Source organism: Narcine bancroftii, chromosome 1, assembly GCF_036971445.1.
Source record: "Narcine bancroftii isolate sNarBan1 chromosome 1, sNarBan1.hap1, whole genome shotgun sequence".
Classification (NCBI taxonomy): Eukaryota; Metazoa; Chordata; class Chondrichthyes; order Torpediniformes; family Narcinidae; genus Narcine; species Narcine bancroftii.
In genome coordinates, this window is record NC_091469.1 from 269811850 (window position 1) to 269832918 (window position 21069).

Below are 21069 nucleotides of genomic sequence, written 5' to 3' on the forward strand. Positions count from 1 at the left end.
AAAGAAGACAAAATAGATGAGTTTCTAGCTAAAATTGAACTACTGAAATTGCAAGAAGAGGAGCAAAACAAACTGATAAAACCATTTGAAATAGAAGAAATACAGGATATATTAAAAAAGCTACAGAACAATAAAACGCCTGGGGAGGACAGACTCCCAATAGAATTCTATAAAACATTTAAAGACTTATTAATTCCTCCTCTCCTGGAAGTAATGAACCAGATTGAAGAAACACAAAACATGCCAGATTCATGTAAAACAACAATAATTACAGTAATACCAAAGATGGGGAAAGATCCACTAACACCAGCATCGTATACACCAATATCTCTACTTAACTCAGATTATAAGATAATAGCAAAACTATTAGCAAACAGATTGGGTGACTGTGTACAAAAAAATAGTAAAACTAGATCAAACAGGATTTATTAAGAAAAGACGAACAACGGACATTATCTGTAAGTTCATTAACTTAATCCATGCAGTACAAAGAAAATAGACACCAACAGTGGCGGTTGCTTTAGATGCAGAGAAGGCCTTTGACAGGGTAGAATGGAATTATTTATTCAAAGTACTACAGAGGTTCAACCTACCAGAGAAATATATTAATTGGATTAAAGCATTATATAAGGGACCACTGGCGAAGGTGACAGTAAATGGATACATATTGAACCAATTTAAATTAAGCAGGTCAACTAGACAGGGTTGTCCACTATCTCCCTTACTGTTCGCTTTAGCTATAGAACCCTTGGCAGAAATGATAAGAACATAAAATATAATAAAAGGGATAAAAAATAAAAGAGAAGGAATATAAAATCAGTCTATTTGCAGATGATGTCATAGTATACTTAACAGAACCAGAATTATCAATAAAAGAATTACATAAGAAATTGAAGAAGTATGGAGAAATATCGGGGTACAAGATCAACGCAAACAAAAGTGAAGTGATGCCAATGAATAATGTGGATTTCACAAAGTTTAAGAAAGAATTACCATTTAAATGGCAAACACAAGCAATCCAATACCTAGGTATTAGACTAGATAATAATCTAGGCCATCTATACAAATTAAATTATCAGCCATTAATGAAGAAATTACAAGATGACTTAGAACATTGGAAAGATTTACCACTAACACTGATAGGAAGGGTAAATTGCATTAAAATGAACATCTTCCCAAGGATACAATACCTATTTCAATAGTTACCAATTCCCTAAACAGAGAAATTCTTCAATGAGCTAAAGAAAATAATAAGGAAATTCTTATGGAAAGGGGGGGGAAACCGAGGATAGCGCTAGATAAATTAACAGAATGGTACAAACAAGGGGGCTTACAGCTACCAAACTTTAAGAATTATTATTGAGCAGCAGAATTAAGATATCTATCAGATTTTTATCAAACAAGGGAAAAACCAGATTGGACCAGATAAAATAGGGGAGAAGGTACCAAAACATATATTTTATAAGTGGGATGAAAACCTGGTGCAACATAGAAATTCACCAGTACTGCACCATCTGCTCAACATTTGGAAGAAGATTCACGTAGAAAGGAAAAAAAACAAATTACCAACTACCAAAATTACTATTGACGCAAAATCAACTAATCCCTTTCACAATAGATAACCTTTTCTTTAGAGAATGGGAGAGAAAAGGGATCAAAAAAATAGAAAATTGTTTTTTGGGAAATAATTTATTATCTTTTGAACAAATGAAGTACAAATATGGTATAACTCATGATACAATGTTTGCATACCACCAACTGAAAACCTACTTGAAGGATAAATTGGGAAGCAGGCTGAGGTTACCAGAAGGAAGTAGCTTTGAATATGTGATTACAGACACAATGATAATTAAAAGATTTATAACAAATATGTACATCAAGCTACAAGAGAAAGAGAATGATGAAATAAGCTGTAAACCCAAACAAAAGTGGGAACAAGAGCTAATCATAAAAATAAAAAATAAAAAATGGGAAAAGCTATCCTCTGGAACTATGAGAAATACAATAAACATGAGGTTACGCATGATACAATATAATTGGTTACACAGGCTATATATCATGCCCCAAAAGTTAAATAAATGGGACCCAACAGTATCAGATAGATGTTTTCGCTGTAAGAAGGAAACTGGAACAATAGTACATGCAATTTGGGCATGTGAGAAAGTGAAAAAGTTTTGGAAAGATCTAAATCAGGTATTAAATAAAATCACAAAAGCAATATATCAAAAAATCCAGAGATCTTTCTTCTAAGTAATATAAGAAGTAAAGAACTAGGCCTCAAATTGGATGAAGCACAAAAAAGATTTATTATGATAGCCTTAGCTGTAGCAAAAAAATGTATAATGTCAACCTGGAAATCAGAAGAGAGCCTGAGAGTACAGCAATGGTACATAGAAATGAATAAATGTATTCCATTGGAAAAAATAACATATAATTAAAAAAATAAAGTCACAGTATTTGAACAAATTTGGGAACCGTACAGAGAACACAACAGAGAGGGCCTACCACAGACCTCCAACCCCTAAAATGATAGAATGAGAAGAAGACGAAATGAACTGACCCAGTGAGTAAATGTAGATGACACCATTTTCTTGTTTATTTTCATTGTGTGATGACATTGTTTAATGGGTTTATTGTATTGTATATGTTGAATGTTTAGTGGGTAGGGAGGTGGGGTGGGAAGGAGGGAGGGAAGGGAGGGGGGAAAAGGAGAGAAAATGATACTGTGTATATTCAAGAGGGAAATGTTTGTGTGTATTTTGGTTAATATGGTTCATATTGCCAAAAATAAAATTGAAAAAAAAAACAGTTTGATGAGGTTTTCAGATGACACAACAGTCGTCGGCCTTTTCAGCAACAACAATGAGTCGCACTATAGAGAAGAGGTGGAAAATCTTGTGAAGTGGTGCAAGAGTAACAACCTGAGTCTCTACATGGACAAAACGAAGGAGATAATTATGAATTTCAGGAGGACCAGGAATGACCACTCTCCACTACACATCCCAACTCTGTAGTAGAGAGAGTCGAGAGCACCAAGTTCCTTGGAGTTCACTTAACTAGTGACCTATCATGGACACTCAACATCTCATCACTTGTTAGAAAGGTGCAACAGTGACATCACTTCTTGAGAAGACCAGCCACTATCGTGTCAACCTTCCAAAGGACCTCAATCGAGAATGTCCTGGCTGGTTGTATTACAGTGTGCTATGGTTTCTGCAGAGAAATGGATCAGAGATCAATCCACATGACCATAAGAGTGGCAGAGAGGATCACTGGCGTCTACCCCCCCCCCCACCCCTCCCCCAATCGATGGGATCTTCTGGGATTGTCTGAAGAGGGCGCACAAAATCATTGAGGATCCCTTCCACCCTACATGCATCATCTTTCGGCTGCTCCCATCCGGGAAAAGATACAAGAATATCAGACCCAGCACCACCAGGCTGAGGAATAGCTTCTTCCCATGGGCAGTTAGACAGCTGAATGACCAAAGGATTCAAACCATCTGAGACTCTCATTTGTACAAAGCATCTATCTATTTATCATTTATTTATTTAGATAAAATACTTGACCTGCATATGTTTTATTTGTTTGTATGTATGTTATTTCTGGTGGTGTGTCTGCATGTTTTGCACCAAGGACCAGAAAGTGCTATTTTGTCAGGCTGTACTTGTACAATCAAATGACAATAAACTTGACTTGAAGCTGAACAAAAGCCTCTGACCTAGTGAGAGTTCTCAATAATCTGCATCATCAGATCTCTCTTCATTCCCTTGTGCCAATCTGACATGTCTTCGGTGTAACCTTAAAATAAATGGTTAAGTTCTATTTCTCCAGACTTCAGTATTTCCAGTGCCTGACTGATCCCTCAGTGGAAAAGATGCCAATTAAAAGTCTTATCTGCTGGCTGATATCTTGAAGTTTTGGACAGCACTAAAATGATTAGTTCTGATATTAAGATTTAAATAAGCCTTTATAGTTCTGATTTCGAGTACATTAAAGCAGGCAAAACTTTCACTTTGTTTGAGTTCTCTTCAGCTTGATAGTTCCTTGAAGCTGCCTTGCAGCTGATTTATTTATACTCTAGAATCTCAGCTTGTGCTTGGGTATTTCTGGAGATTGGAGTCTATTGGTCTAAGGAGAACTCATTGCCATAAAGAGAAAGCTGCATTTTGCTGACCCATCACACAAAGCAATTTATACCACTTGCTTTTGAAAAGTGCCTGTGGCTTACCAGTATTCCCCTCATCTCTCCAGACTGCCGGTCTGCTGTTCTCTTCTTTGTTTCAGGTGAGCTTTAATTTTGACCTTACCAATCACTTTCCTAATATCCGCTTTAGCAATCTTTCTTGATGTGCATTATTAATTTCAATCTGCTATTTTTATTTTTTTTGCCATTCTTTTAAATTTACTTGCTAAACGTATTCAATGTTACCTCTAACTGTGTGTATATGAAACAAGTCAATATTTTCTATGGTCATTATTTAATAATTATATTATATATTAATATAAATACAGTATTTCATTGGGTTAATTACATTCATATAATAGATCTAAGGAATATGCCCATTTCTCTACATTGTTATTGTTTTAAACCATTGCACTTGATGGTTGGATTTTTAAGGATGGTGTGTATTAAAAAAAAAGTTACAATTAGCAAAGACCTTGAAAAGATAACATTTACCAAGATCTACTTCCTTCAGCGGTAATTTGAAGGTCTCTGGTTTTGCAAGAAGAAAGCTTTTTCTTTGGCAGTTGCGCTACAGCCACCTGGCACTGGTCTTAGTCCGTGTGGGACTCAGGAATGACTGACATTAAGAGGCCCTTCCACTGAGCATTTGCTCCACTTCATGTTCAAGCCAAATTTAGAAACACTTTCTCAAATTAATTTCCAAATGCCATCCATTCTGAAGGATTTGGTTTCTGCACAGATCATCTTTCCTGATTGGGTTTGGTTTTGAAAACCATTAGAAGTCATCGGTATTTTGCTGTTGAGATATTTCTTTCCCATGTCCACATTGATTAAATGAAGGCATACAGGCAATATGACAAAGATCGTCTTTGCCCAAGAACATTATAGTTAAGGCTGTTTGCATTCAGTATAAGTCACAAAATAAACACTTGAGGCGAACTCATCAAATTTGTAATTTAATTGTTCTTTATTCACAGGGTCATAAAACACAACTATCACAATGGGAGAGTGAGTATTACCTGAAACTTTAAATAACTTGATTTGATTTGTTTTGTTTCTGATTTAATGGGCATGTATTTGGCAAATAATTCCAATACAGCTAAGGGTGAGGTGGTGCATTTCGGCAGGAAGAATGAGTCCGTGTGTTGTTTGGATGGTGAATGTCTGAATAGGCAATAGAAAGGAGTCCAAAGATAGAAGTGCGCGGTTGATAAAAACAGCATCTCAGGTAAATAGGGGATTAAAATTATAGTTTCTAGAAGGCGATAACTGGGATGCAGAAAATACATGTTAAACGTGTTAAATCTCAATGAGAATGTGCCCACAATTCTGATCTCTGCTTTGTTCAAGGGTATAGGGACTGAGGGAAACGTGTGTAAATTATCTCAAGGTTGATAGTAAACCAGAGAAGATTTGTATATATATATATATATATATATATATAAATATAAATGTGGGGCTGAATAAGCTGAGACACATTTGGTTTGAAAAGAGAAAATTGCAGTCGGAATTGATGTAGGGAAAATATTTTCCGATGCACCATTAGAAACGTGGGTCATAAATATAATGTAGCCGTCAGTTAATCTATCAGAATATTCAAGAAAAGCTTTATATTTTTCTTGTAGAAAAAGTGTAAGAGTGAGAGAGACCAATAGAACAGACAAAGAAGTTGGTTAAGTAATGATAGTCTGATATGTGGAGAGGTGAGGGGAGGCTTGTGTAGAACATGAGCAAGTTGGGTCAAATGGCCTCTTTCTGTATTAAATGCCTTATAGAACTCTGTGTAATGGTTGACTCTTCTGGTACTTGTTAATGTGGTAATAATAAACAATGAAATCTGGAATTTGCTTGGATTCTAATGACTTATCCTTTCTCTTTACAGTGATGAGGTATGGTATTGGATGTCAGCCCCAGGACAAATTGTGTGACTGCATGATAATGAGAAGCTGGTCCTAACATAACTACTAACATAATTAATCAAGGATCACATTTGCTCTGTAGCCTAAAAGCATGCCACAACAACATTCTGCATTATAATATACTATCTCCAAGCTTCCATTAAAGTATTTGGGCAACTTTACACAAGGTGTATGAAATATTCCTGACAAACCTTATGTTTTGTACCAAAATTCCATATAGTAGCAATCATGGAAACGGTTTTGCACTTTGCACCTGATCTGCAGGTAGATTTCAGGGGAACAATCTTCTGGGTGAGGGCTCTGTCTAGAACTGCATATTAAGGCCATAAGACTTAGGATCAGAATTAGACCATTCAGCCCATTGAGTTTGCTCCACTTTTCAAATTATGGCTGATGTATTTGTCATTTAACCCCTGTCTCCTGCCTTCTCCTCACAACCTTTAATGTCTTTATGAATCAAGACCTGTCAATCTCTGCTTTAATTATATCCAATGACAGCCTCTAAAGCCACCATGACCTGTGGCAACAAATTCCACAGATTCACACCCCCCCCCCCCACCCCATCACCCCGGCTGAAGAAATTTCTCCTCAACTTTGTTGTAAAGATTTCCTTTTATTCCTTTTTATTCTGTGGCTGTGCCCACTGGTCCCAGACTCTCCCATGACTGGAAGCATTTTCTCCATGTCCACTCTATCTAGTCCTTTCAATAGGTTTTGATGAGATCCCCTCATCCTTCTGAACTCAGGAAAATACAGGCCCAGAGTCATCAAATGCTCCTCATATATTTACCCTCTCATTTCTGGGATCATTCTCATAAACCACCTCTGGATCCTCTCCAACACTGGCACATCTTTCCTTAGATTTGGGTCTCAAAACTGTTCGGACTAATCAATATCTATTAACACTTCAGCATTATATCTTTGCCTTTATATTCCAGCTCTCTTGAAATGAATGCTAACATTGCATTTGCCTTCCTTACTACTGACTCAACCTGCAAGTTAACCTTTTGGTTATCCTGCACTAGGATAACCAAGTCCCTCTGCTTTCTAAATTCTCTCCCAATTAAAAAAAATAATCTATATCTTTATTCTTTCTACAAAAATGAATGAGCATATACTTCCCTACACTATATTCTATTGCCATTCTCTCAACCTGTTCCCTCTGCAGACTTCCTGCGTTAGGGTGACACGGCTAGTGTTGTGGTTATCACAAAGTTATTACAGAGCCTGCGATGTAGGTTCGAATCCTGCACTGTCTGATAGGAGTTTATATGTTCTCCCAGCGTTCCAGTTTCCTCCTACCTGTGGGTCAGAAGGGAATGTGACAGAGCTGCATGTCTAGATTTAAATCCTCAACATGGCTTCCCCCTCCACCTATCATCATATCATTTGCAAATTTGGCACAAAGCCATAAATTCTGTCTTCTAAATCATTTATATACAGTGTGAGAAACTAATGGACCCAACACTGACCCCTGTGGAACACCACTAGTTTGCTCCGCCTTCAAAGGCCTTCTGAAAGTCCACGAAAACTGTATCCACTGTCTCTGTCTGACCTCCTCAAAGAATTCCAAGATTTGTACAGGGGTAGTAATATAAAACAGCCACTGGAGGCAGTGTTGAGAGATGAAGAGTGATGAACAGCCCACATATTATCACATATGTGAATGTTATCTAATATTGACCACCAGAGAGAGATAGGTTAAAAAAAAACTGGATGTAAAACCATTTAAATAGGGTCATATAAAGTTATATTTATTTATCTCTATGTCTAAGGATAAAGTAGAATGAAGAAAACAAATTAAAAGTAATGTGTTATCCAACTATCTTCTTGCCTCCAGTTGCAGCTACCATCACTAAGGCAAACAGTAGTTCATGAGCCTCACAGGTGCTGGGCAAGATCTCAAGAGTCTGGACTTAACTAACATTACTCATGATTTCGAAGTTCAGTCCTGCTCTGTCAGCCACAGAATGGATTTGACAAGTACAAGAGTTTTCTGTGGACAGTGATGAACGCTGGGATTTGGGGATAGACTTTGATAATGGTAACGTAACTTCCTATCAGATAGGTGGTGGTTTGTCTCTTTCCTGCGGGAGACTGCCAACTTTATTCATGCTGAGTAAGTTAAAATTATAAGGCATGTTCACGTAGACAGAGGCAAGAATGATCAGTTTACTTCTTCTAGAAATTCTAGAGAATCATTTCATATGACAATCCATCAACTATAAGGAACGATGACTATAAGGAATGATGTTCACAACTAAATTTAAATTACCACCATGTTATTTTTTTTTAAATGAGACATACAGCACGGTTCCATGAGCCTTCTGGGCCATGAGCCCATGCAGCCCAATTACACCCAATTGACCTACAACCCCAGTATGTATTGAACAGTGGGAGGAAACTGGAGCACCCGGAGGAAATTCATCCAGACATGGGGGAGTACGTACAAACTCCTTACAGACGGTGCCAGTCACTGGCACTGTAACAGTGTTGCCCTTACTGCTACGTGAACTGTGCCGTCCTGATTTGAACATGACAGTTTAACTACGGTCATAGTCATGTTGAATTAATTGAAAGTGGATGGGTGAACAAATCTCCACATCTTTTGAAATAATTGCTGATGTTGCAGCAGGTATTAGCCAATTAGTCAATGGAAAACCATTAGTGAGGTGGAAATGCTCATTAAGCAGATGTTCATCAGCAAAACTGGGGAGGAAACAGATGCTGAAATAAACCAAGTGGTAGGGTTTTAAAATGCTGTGAGTTTTTGGAGGAATGTTTGCTCTAACTGCTGAATTGGAAGCTGCTGCAAACAGCATGGCTCCCCAATGAATCAATCATTTGCAATGATCTGATTGCAATTTATCTTTTAATTGTTCCTCATGTTCTCTGTTCATCTATTACTTCAGAAAAAATCCAAGATGACCTCCTCTCGCAGAATGCATTTGAAGGTAACCTTTCACTATATTGTGCACTTTTCTTTCACTTATTGTTACAGTTACCCATTGAACCGACGGCTTCGTTGCATCTGTGTTTCAGAGCTTGCTGCTCTCACTTGCCAAAGCTGCGATTGAGAAGGAAGAAGCAGATCGGATAGCGGAGAAGGAGAGGTACATGGCAGAACACTGTGAACCTCTGCAAGTTCATGGGATTTCAATGGCAGATTTACAGGTTACTTCAATATCATTTACTAACGCAAAATCCAGCTTTGATTGCTCATTGAAGTCTGCAGCACAAGCAACTGAAGATTTTTTTATCTTGGGAGCATAGATCAACTGGGAAGGAGTTTATAACTTTGGAAATGATCTGCATCAATGAAAATATTGCTTCATTTAACAATGATATCAAAGAATTCAGACTAAAAAGTATCCTTATTCTCTTCAGGACATGACCCAACTCAAAAATTTAATATAGCTAATTACAAGTCACTTACTTATGCATAAAAATGTCCATTGACTTTTTTTTTGTTTTCCATGTTTCAGCTGCACTGATCTTGATTCATTGTAAACACTTCTCTACACTTTAATTGGGCCAATTAGACTCTTTTTAAGAGTATCTTTATTAGATGGACCCCACTCCCACTCACAAACGACAACCATGTTCCCAATTCTCCACATCAAAGTGTTGCAGCTTTTGGGGAGAAGCAGTTATTTTATCCTCCCCTTTTTGCAGGATATAATTAAACTGGGAATGTGATGTAAATTGATTTTCTAGTCCTCTTCTGTTGGTCATGACAATACAGCAGCAGGACAACCAAGAAAAGTGAGGACCAATGATAAATGTGCAAAAATCCTTCTTTATTTTTAGTAGACTCTTCCATAAATTACCAATGAAATCTTGGAGTGGGAACATTTCAGAAAGAATTTCCAGTCAAGTAGTTATTTCTTCCCCTTTTAAGGTTTACTGGTCTTTCCAGTGTGATTCGTGCGCAGGGCTGTTCATCAATTTCACTCTTTGAACCACACTCCAATCACAAAAAGAAGGAGCAAGACCTAGTGTGATGAGAAGGTCACATTTTCTCACCATCTGTCCCAACAGGATTTATGCAAAAAACTTCATGCGAAGATCGATGAGGTTGATGAGGAGAGATATGACATGGAAACCAAAGTTAATAAGACTGGCAAAGAGGTAACGGCCAACTCTCCTGAACATGTTGAACATATTTTGTTCTTTGCTGGAGTGACATTTTGAAGACTATGAATTTAGCAAATGAGGAACATGCTTGTACAGAGAGTAGATGAAGTAATTAGTCCATAAAACTTTAAGAGTAAGGATTGAGGGAGAATAAGTTGGGCTTAGACAATGGAAAGAGGCTTGTGAAGCTACAGTACATGAATCAATGGAGTGCTTTCTACTTTGTAATGCTGCGTGATTTTACGCCTGTATATTAACAGAAAAGTTCCTTGATCCTTTAACCTGAAGACCCATTTCAGTGTCATATGAGATAAACCATCGATTGGGTCTACACTGAACAAAGGAACCAAAACCAGAATCCAAAGATATAATCATAACAAACCATGCGATCAATAATAATCAACAATTTAGGATATTGATTCCAAAAGCACAAAACTAGTGACGCCGATCAAACAAACTGGTTTGAAAAGGAAGCAGCTGCTCTCGTCACATCACTTGTTACCAAAGTTACTGAACCGATTGCTCATCAATCATTATTCTTCAATATTGCACTTATTGTGTTGGTTAATTTCTTTTTCCAAATTTGTCATACAGAGCAGAACAAGAAGAAATGGACTAACAGATGCCACTCAGGCCCTTTAATCTCCAAAAATCATTGTTAATTATTCAGTTATTCATGGAAAACTCAATATTCATCCATCCCCACGCCACTTTCATTTAACTTTAGCTTGGCATGCAAGCATTTCCTCCAGGAATCACAGTGGGGGGGATAGGGGGAGAAACATCTCCTCCACTTGTACCTGCTGGGCAGTCAGTACCAGGAAAGAAGGGGTATAGACCCCTTTCTAGTTTAACCTCACTCAAAAAAATAATTGCCATGGCCTTGGACATGTAATAGATATAGATCCTACATCTCAATAGGGACATTTCAAACTTCCTCCTCATTTGACTCAACCAGAGATGTCAATAATCCCAGGGGTGGGGATTTGTTTCAGCACATACAGGTGAGGCGATCTCTGAGAAATCTTTTAGAAAGTATTTCTTCTGAATCTGTTGATACAGTCTGCTGTTTGTCCTCAATCCTGGCGTCAGGCTTTATGGAGGCAGGCCTTTGCCCAGAGATATACGCCATGAAAAGAGCCTGTGAATTGAATCCTCTCTCTCCACCCCCCCCTGCTAATTACTGAGCGAAAGTCTGAAAGGAAATTGGTCTTGTTGTTCTGTGTCCCAATTCAACCTCTTTAAAAAGCTTGCAGCTTGAAAGGAAGGCCATGAGGCCAATGAATCTTTGCCAGCCCATTCATCAATCCTCTGTTAAGCAACCCTATTATTGCTTTTCTTACAAACCCAACTTCCTTTTGAATCTGCCTTCAGCACTACCCCTGGTGGTGCATAAATATCCTGAACCTCACTGTACATATATAAAAAATATAAATTTGATTCCTGGCTCTTTATGTTCTCTTGCTAATCAGCTTTGCTCTGTCCTTTTGGGGTTTTTGATCCTTTCACCAATAAGAATAGTTTCACTCAACTAACTCCATTGAAATCCTGGTCATTTTCCCTGCCAACCCACTGTAAACAACTCCATCTCATCCAGTCCATTCACATAATTCATCCTCCATTTCCTGGAATAATTTTGGTGAATTTCTTCTGCCCCTTCAATTAAAGCCTTCGCACTTTTTCCAAAACGTGATGCGCAGGGGATATGGATGAGAAGATGAGTAGCAAATGCTTCATGGCCGCAGCAGTGGTTCTGCTGAGCATCTTGAAGGAAAAGGGAGTGATGTTCAGTCCTCTTCCACTTTTCAGGGTTCTTACCTCTTTAAAAACAGTAACAGGCCCTTCTGGCCCACAAGCCCATGCCCCCCAATACACCAATTAACCTACAATCCCTGTACATTTTTGAAGGGTGGGAGGAAACCAGAGTACCCTGAACAAACCCATACAGACTTGGTTAGAACATATATACTCCTTACAGAGAGTGTCGGATTTGACCTCAGGTTGCTTACGCTGTAACAGTGTTATGCTAACCACCACGCTAACTTGCCCCCCCCCCCCAACCCCACCCAGAGCATATCCTCCAGTTGCACTGCTGGAAATGAGATTCGGTTTGTGGAGAGGTTGAGGAAGTGATAGCAGAGTCCAGTCAAATCCTTCTCCGGCAGAACTGAAAGAATAAATGAACAATTTTAACACAGTGTGGGTCCAGAAATCGAGAACTGCTGTGTGTGATGTTTGCAGCCAGGGCATTCATTTACATGCAATGGAGGTGTAAATGTCAAACCTTGAATCTCAATGTTGCAGATTGATGACCTGAATCTGAAAGTCTTTGACCTGAAGGGCAAGTTTAAGAGGCCACCCCTCAAGAGAGTGCGTATGTCAGCTGATGCCATGCTGCGTGCTTTGCTAGGCTCCAAACACAAGGTGTCCATGGATTTGAGAGCCAACCTGAAACAGGTGAAGAAAGAGGACACTGAGAAGGAGAAGGTAGGTCGTCAGCAACATAAATCATGGCTGGACTGCAACTTATTGTCAGCTGACAGCTGCATGAACCCTGACTGGACCCCTGCACTGGACATGTATTTGAAACCAGTTTTCTTGTCTAATTGAGGCATTGTGAAGCAATTATAAAGCATCTGACCTGAGTTCAAATATTACATTATAAAGGCACAGATGACAAATGATTTATTCTACATAGACATTGAATCTCTATCTTCCCTTCATTATTTTTGTTTATTATTTTCTGATATTTTCCCTCCCATTTTTTAAATTTTATTTTAATTTTTATTTTATTTCGACATACAGCACAGTAACAGACCATTTCGGCCCACAAATCTGTGCCACCCTATTTACCCCAATTAATCTTCACCATTTTTGAACGGTGGGAGGAAACCAACACAGACACGGGGAGAACATACAAACTATTTAGACAGCCTAGGATTAGAACCTTTGTCGGGTTCCGATCATTGATACTGTAAAGGCATTACGCTAACTGTTATGCCAACCATACTTCATTTCTAAAACCCTGTGACTCTTTGAAGATCACTTGATGTCCCATGGCTAGGAAATGTAATCAACCAATGGGAAATCCATTAAGAAATCTGAATGATGGATCTCTTCAACCCCTCTTCCACTCCTGACCCCAACTCTGCCAAGGAGATTGTCATGTGAATAGTGCCTCCTTGATAGTTAACCTGTGATTAGGAGCTCTCCATTATTGGTCAGGGTTCAGCAACAGTGTCAGAGTCTGTAGGTTCAAGATCTTGTCTCATCAGTGCAAACTTCGAGGCTGACATCTGATAGAGACTGCTGCATTATCAGAGATATTGTTGTTTCAGAGGTGTTGAAGTTGGATGCAAAGCATCCCATGGCATCACTTTGAGGCTGACATCTGATAGAGACTGCTGCATTATCAGAGATATTGTTGTTTCAGAGGTGTTGAGGTTGGATGCAAAGAATCCCATGGCATTGGAAGCAAGGTATCACCCTAATGTTCTGGTCAATGTTTATCCTCAACCTCTCTAAAACACATGATCTGGTGATCACAATACTGTAGGTGAGAGCTCATTGCATTCAAGTGGTCTGCTACTTTTCCAAGATTGCCTCAACATCAACTCTTTACAAAACAAAGTACTGCGCTGATTGTAAAAGAGTTCAGACATCCAAAGGCTGGGAGAGGTGTCATTTACAGTAAATGCAAGGAATTTTTGTTGTGGGAAATGCATGGCAGAATGTCTAATTTTTTTTGTTTGGTGTTAATGTATCAATACTATTGCCCAAGGAACCATATGACAAATCAACTCACAAATGTAATATCAGTATTTTACAACAAACCTGAAATTACTGTAGTTTCTGTGTTAAAGATGTAGAATTATAGAACACCACTCCACTGAGTTACCCGTTTACACTCATGCTACATTAAATCAATTTTTTTTCTGCCGTTGGTATCAATCCCCTCAGATTAGCCTACCAATTTGCAGGTCTTTGGGATGTGGGAAGAAACTGGAAATCCAGGCAGGTGCAGGCAGAATGTGAAAACATATCACAGGGAGCATCTGAAGTAAAGACTGAGCCTGAATCTCTGCCAGCTGTGATAATAATGGGTTTATTGCCATGTACATTGTACAATGTACATTCTTGCCTGCTGCAGCTGAACCAGTACTTGTAAAAAAATACCATGCAAAAACAACTACAATAATACACTTACAACTGTGAGGCAATAGCTCTACTCACTGTGCCACTATGGTGCCCACTGTTAACATGAGGATTTAACCCATTTAATACAAAGAGTGGCACAAAACTTTCTGGTTCACTGCCAGTGCTGCAATAATTAGCCGATCAAATGTTGTGCAGGACTAACACAAGCAGGCTGTGTTTTATTTACTCTACACAGGTGGTTATCAAACCGTACATATCCGTGTTGACCATTAAGTTCCCATCCCAATTATCCACACACGTTCTGCACCCAACAATGCCTTTGTGATTCAAGTCCTTGTCTGAACAATTCTTGAATGTTGTGAGGCTACCTGCCTCCATCAATCAAGCTCCTTTCACACTTGCTTCCCGCTAAATCGGCTGTTCAGGATAGGAATGGGGGGTTTAGCTTTTCACACTTGACCATTCCTATCCTGGGACACTGATGGGCCTGCCCTAAATCCTGATCAATGAATTATGATCTTATATTTGAACAAAATTAATCATGCCTAATTATAACATAATTATGCTTTATGTGCAGCACATAATGAGCCCTTCAGCCCCTGCCGTTGTTGTGTGCCAACCTATATAAATCTTTATAAGGGATTGTGGGAAAGTGCTAACAATAAATAGCAATAGTGGACAATTTTTAAACAACTTGGGAAAGTTGGTAGCGCTATCATATACAATTTATATAGCGTGGGAAATTTGGTAGCACTATTGCACACAATTTATAAATACTGTGGGGGGGGGGGAGAAAGCAATAATGGACCAGCCCTCCCAGAATGCTGTGCGGCAGAGAAAGGGCTGCGTGCACGGCTGCATGCTTGGAGCACTCACGGAGGGGATTTCTTTGGTGCATGCCATTCTGGGAAGTCAGGTCCGCCATCCTTTTTCCCTCAGTCTTTATCAATTGTGCGCTATAATGCTATCAACTGTTTAAAAATTGTCCACTATTGCTATTTATTGGTATTTATTTCCTATCTCTCTTTCCCTCCTGCTGTGATTTTCCCACATCAAAGTTTACCTTCATTTTAATCTTTTCTTCCTTTACTCATGCTTGGGTAAAACTTGGGTCATTTCAATCCCAAAATGCAATTACCCATTCTACACTTGTCTGATTAAAATGCTGGCATCTGCAAATGCTGGGGATTGTACTGGAGTCGAGGCCGTCAATCCCCGAATGAGATGGCATCATCTGGCACCAGCATTGAGAAGATTTTCCTTTCACACTAGACACTTTAAAGGCCGATTGGCCGTTAATTCCTGGGACCACTTGCAAGTGTGAAAAGGGCTTCAGTCAGCACTGTATTTGAGATTGCAACTATGCTCTGCATGGACAAAAAAAAAATCCTCCTCAGATCCTCTCCAAACTCTTGTCCCTTTCCCAAAACCCATTCCCTCAAGCTTAGGACATCTCACATTTGCCCCTTAGTTTTAGATGCATCTTCTGCAGATTCTTTGCATTTCTCCACAAAGGTATGTCCGATTTAATGGTATTCACTTCTTCACCTTTGCTGTGTGATGATTGGTCTTGACACCACAGACAAAGCCTTACCAACATTTCTTGTTGGAACTAGAGGGGCAGTAACAGAATTGTTTCATTTCTGGTTTGATAACCACCTGCGTAGAGTAGAGCATAATACCATAAGTTTAAATCCCACCATGACACCTGGTAATTAAAATCAAACCTAAGGCTACTCCAGTAACTGTGAAAATACTGGATTATTGTAGAAATCCGTGTGGTCCACAAATATCCTTCAACAGTCTAAGCTAAACTCACCACAAAATCTACTGCCTTCTTGAGACAATCAGGGATGGACAATGAATGCTGGTGTTGTTCATAGCATCTACATGTGAATGAATACCAATTTTAAAAAATAGCCAGCTGAGTTAGGATCTGGTTTTGATGCCATCCGCAAACGAGTCCATTGATACAGCCTTAAAGATCACATCCAAGAAATGACATCTGACAAAGTGGAACAGACACAGTGCAAATTTTGTGCTTCTGTTCTCAATTGTATGAGAAATGGCTGAGACGATCTATTTTCTGGGAATGTATCACCCTGAGAAGCAGCTCTAGATCCTGTCATCAGCTTTTATTGAGCTAGCTAATCTCAATTAGCAGCGACAACAATGTAAGTTTACATAAAGGCAGGAAGCTCATATCTATACAAAGATGTTTAGAATCTTAATACTTCCCCCCACATTTTTTTTACAGTCAATAAAGTACTTACATTTAAATTCAATTTAGACATAAAGCACTGTAACACGCCAATTCGGCCCTACGAGTCTGTGCTGCCCAATTTACACCCCATTAACCTACACCCCAGTACGATTTTGAAGAGTGGGAGGAAACGAGATCCCAGAGAAATCCCACACAGACATGGGGAGAACATACAGACAGTGTGGGATTCGAACCCATGTTCGGTCTCGATCTCAGACTCTCTAACCACTACACCAACTGTACCGCCCAAATTTGAATTGTATTCATTATTAAAATGTAGGCAATGTGATAATCAGCAAATAAGGATTTTTTTTCAAGTGACTGTTTGAGGGATAAACATTGGCTAGGTACCAGAGATAACTTCACATGGGATTTAACAAAAAAATTGAGATCTTCTAGGTCTTTGTTCAAAAGCTCATCATAAAAAACAGTACCTTCAGCAATGTAGCAACTCTCCAAAGTCTCGCACCATTGGAGAGGGATACATTTCTGGCAATGTATTGGTGAACAAAGGTATAGAAAAGGTATCCTAACTCAGAAAGCAGAGAAAATCAGAACACAGGCACTGGACAAGAGTTGAGAAATTGATAGGGGGGCATGGACTTCAGGAAAGGAGGTGGGATTCAGGGAGGGACTTCCACAGCATGGAACAGGCGGAGATGTTGAGTGAGTAGGAAAAGGAGATTTGCAAAAGGAGTGACACGTCATTTTCCATAATTTTCTCAGTGGGTAATTTTAACTTCTGATGACAATGTGGAATGAGAAATATTGGATCACATATCATTAAACAACTTTCCTTACTTTACATTATCAGCAAATCTAAAATTGTCCCCAGAATTCATTAGCAAGGGATAAAGGATAATAGGTTAATGGCTTACTGTTTCCACAATGGTTCCTCTCAAAGATAGCCTGATTATAATGCCCATGTAGCGCCACTGCTTACAAATGAAGAATGACTGTTTAGAAGTTTGAAAACGGTGGTGTGTGCTGGGTTACAATTCCTGGATATTTCTGATCTCCATGGGTTGTACTTTTCGATCCCTGAAGCTGGTCAGCATCAGAAGTCCAACATTTTCCAAGCTCCATGTTATCTCTAGATGCCAGAAAACAAAGATTATTTGATACCTATCGAGAACAGGCTAGTTGGCTGATATTTCTGCCCCTTTCTGATAAGTTCAGTCAATGTAGAATAGGCATAGAATGTCTCTTGTGACATTTGTGAATATTTTAGATTCACGTGGGAAGTCCAAATAAGACAAAAGTTGCAGACCAGCAGTAAATGTGCGCTCTCCATTTAAGAGAAATTGGTGCCTAACACATCAGAGGGGCAAAGCAAATTCCACATCCAGCTGTGGGTGTGCCTGTGTCTTACCCAAATGTGTCATGTTTATTCCATGATTTTGATTTACACAATGTCAAACCTTAGGTCTTTGGTTTTCTGAACCTCATTCTTGAACATATCACTCTTCCCTCAGGATCTGCGGGATGTTGGAGACTGGCGTAAGAATATTGAGGAGAAGGCTGGAATGGAAGGCAGAAAGAAGATGTTTGAGGGTGCTGAATAAAACATGTCTCCATAAAACTAAATACTGTATTGCATTTAATGTTTGTAATAAAATATATGTAGGTCCGTTTTGTTCTCATCAGTATTCTGCTGATTTAATTAAACCCATTTAGAATAAGTGAATAATATAACTGTAGGAATGAAGAAGTCAGGAACAAATTGAGTTTAATTCATCTTTTTACTTCTTGACATCAGGCCATCATTTGTTGGAACAGGAATATGCACATCATCGGTCATTGTTTAGACACTTCCCCTTGTTCATTTAATGTATTGAACTACAAGTTATTAAAGGAAAAATTTGGCAATAAAGTAAACAAGGCAACTGGTAGGCACGTAAAACAACTGGGCATCTCCTTGGCCAGTCGCGTTGTGACATAGTGAAATTGACAAAGCAAAGATTGAGGAAAGAATGCAAGTTTGCATAAGTGAATCCAGTGTCAAATGATATAAAGAGAAATCAAGAAAATGAAGGAAAATAAGATTAAAAGAGACAAAGAGAAAACTGAAGAAAATATTTCTAATTTTACATTCTTCATCAATCTCCAACAATAAAACTCGAAGGAATGAGACTTCATACTTTCATTGGCTAATATGAAGTGGAGAGAATTTGACACATCATGTATGTGATCAAATGCGTATCAACAAGAGGGCTATGATTTCTTCTAATGAGAGTTGTTTCTGACTACAGTTAAAATAAAGCATCCTCATTGCTGTTCACTTAATTTTTAATGCTGATATGGGCAGTGATTTGTTGGTTCCATTTCGATAACTACCATGAACCGTGAATCTGCCCTCAAATTAAGTTATTGTGTCATTTCCATTTAAGTGACAGCAAATACTCTAACCTCAGTTTTATTTTGATAGTGAGTTATGGCCCATTGTGTATCACCATGCAGCCCTCAAAATTGTTAAGTGCCCTTAACCTTGAAATAACAAAAAGGCACATAATAATTTTGTACTTGTACTAACATTTATTTTATGATCTATGTACTTGAGATCTAAAGCTACAGTGTAAATAAATTCTTGCAAGTAGGGGTGATTTTCTTAAAAATCATGAGTATTCTGAGGCTTCATTTGGTAACTTTTGCTGCAACGTAGAACCGTCTTACAAAATCACGGCACAGTGATCAATGCCTCTTTTTATTTTAGCCCTGCAGTCCACAACCTGCTGGTAGTTGTGTGACTGGCAAGTGGGAATTACGTCAAGTGGTTGTGAGTTAAATTAATTGCTCACTTTAACAAAACAAGTAAAACAATGAAGCTACACAATGAAAATTCAGAACTTCACCTTGAGTGCCACACCCAGCTTCCCACTATCAACATCAGGATTATCAGGAAGGAAAGAAGATAGATAAGAATATGGAAATGTCACCTGGAGATTGTCCACAAGGATAAAATAAACCATGAATTTCACAATCTCTGGATATCCTAAAGCTTTCAAAATTCATATCACATATTTTTAAGTCTTGACATGGGGTGACCTGCTATGACTAGACCTATAGTCATTGTGAGTTGGTTAGTTTGCCACTCATGCATTAGTATTCTCTCCTACAAACAGAAATCAACAATGGACTGAATTTCACATCAGAGGCATTAGTCATCAGATAATTTGATTCATATCTTATTGTATCATGAATTGGCTGGAGAGCTGACAAAATAAGCAACGGCATCAGAAAAAAATCCTGGCAACTGCACCGAGGACCTATGATCCAGTAATAGAAATGTTGCAGTTCAGTTACAATATTGGGATCAGATCAATGAGATCAATGACTTTCAATGGCATTACTTTTGCCTCGATCCCCATCGTCAAAATTGTGGGGTTTTCAATAACTGGAAACCAGCCAAATAAATACCATGCCTACAAGAGCAGGTCAGAGAATATGTTTTCTGGAGTGAGTTAGTTACTTCCTGCCTCTCCATCATTTTTCCACCACCTGCAAGGCACAAGCCAAGTGTGTATGGAGGTAACTTCCTAGCTAATGTAATTTCAACAACTGGGTATGACCTCATTCAAATCAGCCAAATTCATTGATACCTCATTCATCGCCATTAGAAGTTATTCATAGCACCATTGGGCAATACTACGGCAGTATGAATAATCCACAAAATGCACTGCAGCAACTTGCTCGAGTTTCTTTCACAGGCCTTCCATCATCATGGCCTCTACATCTATTTCCCATCCTTCAGGTTCAAGCAAGATTCATTTGACTTCCAGCTCTTGGAAGTTCCTTCCCAAGTCACTCGTCATCTGGAATTAGACATATATTGCCATTCTTCATTGTCAATACTGTAGTGCCTAGCCAACAGGTCATTGGAACTATTCTCGCCATCTAAAGTGCAGCAGCTCAAACTCACCACCACTTTCTTAAGCTCAATTATAGTTTGATCCTGCCAGTGTGCTCTGATCCTATTAATGAATAGAAATATGATTTTATCAGTCATCCTGTGTGAGGTCAGATGCAATTAGCATGATCTGCTCTGTTGTTTTCTCAAAAGATTTCTTCTAAATCTCCTTTTGGTGAGGGGAGGATTCTGATGGATGTCACAGGAAGGAGATGATATTTTACCTCCTATTCACTAATTCAGTAGATGGCGCTGCATCTACAGATGGTATGGGAAGTTGTCCGTCTGTTTGCTTGAAAGGAAAAACATGCTTTTATATATATAAATAGTCATTTATACCCTCAGATTGTCCCAAAATGCTCAATGCTCAATGGGTAAAAATTCAATCACTGTTCTCATGTAGGAAATATGACCATAAAGTGCATTTGCAAACATATCTTTCGTCACCAATGTGGGGTAACTAGGAGTTGTCCTCACAGATTTATCCTGAAAAGGT

The 21069-nt window shown here is 38.7% G+C and overlaps 1 protein-coding gene across 1 annotated transcript; it reads left to right on the forward strand.

The window, feature by feature from the left end:
- Nucleotides 1-9019: 9019 nt before the first annotated feature.
- On the forward strand, nt 9020-18309 carry LOC138751444 (troponin I, fast skeletal muscle-like). Its single transcript, XM_069913728.1, has 5 exons — nt 9020-9062; nt 9151-9282; nt 10150-10239; nt 12550-12732; nt 18142-18309. The coding sequence occupies exons 1-5, from the start codon at nt 9033-9035 to the stop codon at nt 18229-18231; spliced, it is 525 nt and encodes a 174-aa protein (XP_069769829.1). The 5' UTR covers nt 9020-9032; the 3' UTR covers nt 18232-18309.
- Nucleotides 18310-21069: the final 2760 nt, after the last annotated feature.

Coding starts and splice junctions, on each gene's coding strand:
- LOC138751444 (XM_069913728.1), top strand. CDS start 9,033: ATGACCTCCTCTCGCAGAATGCATTTGAAG. Junction 9,063..9,150: donor CTCGCAGAATGCATTTGAAG/GTAACCTTTCAC, acceptor TCTGTGTTTCAG/AGCTTGCTGCTCTCACTTGC. Junction 12,733..18,141: donor AGGACACTGAGAAGGAGAAG/GTAGGTCGTCAG, acceptor CTCTTCCCTCAG/GATCTGCGGGATGTTGGAGA.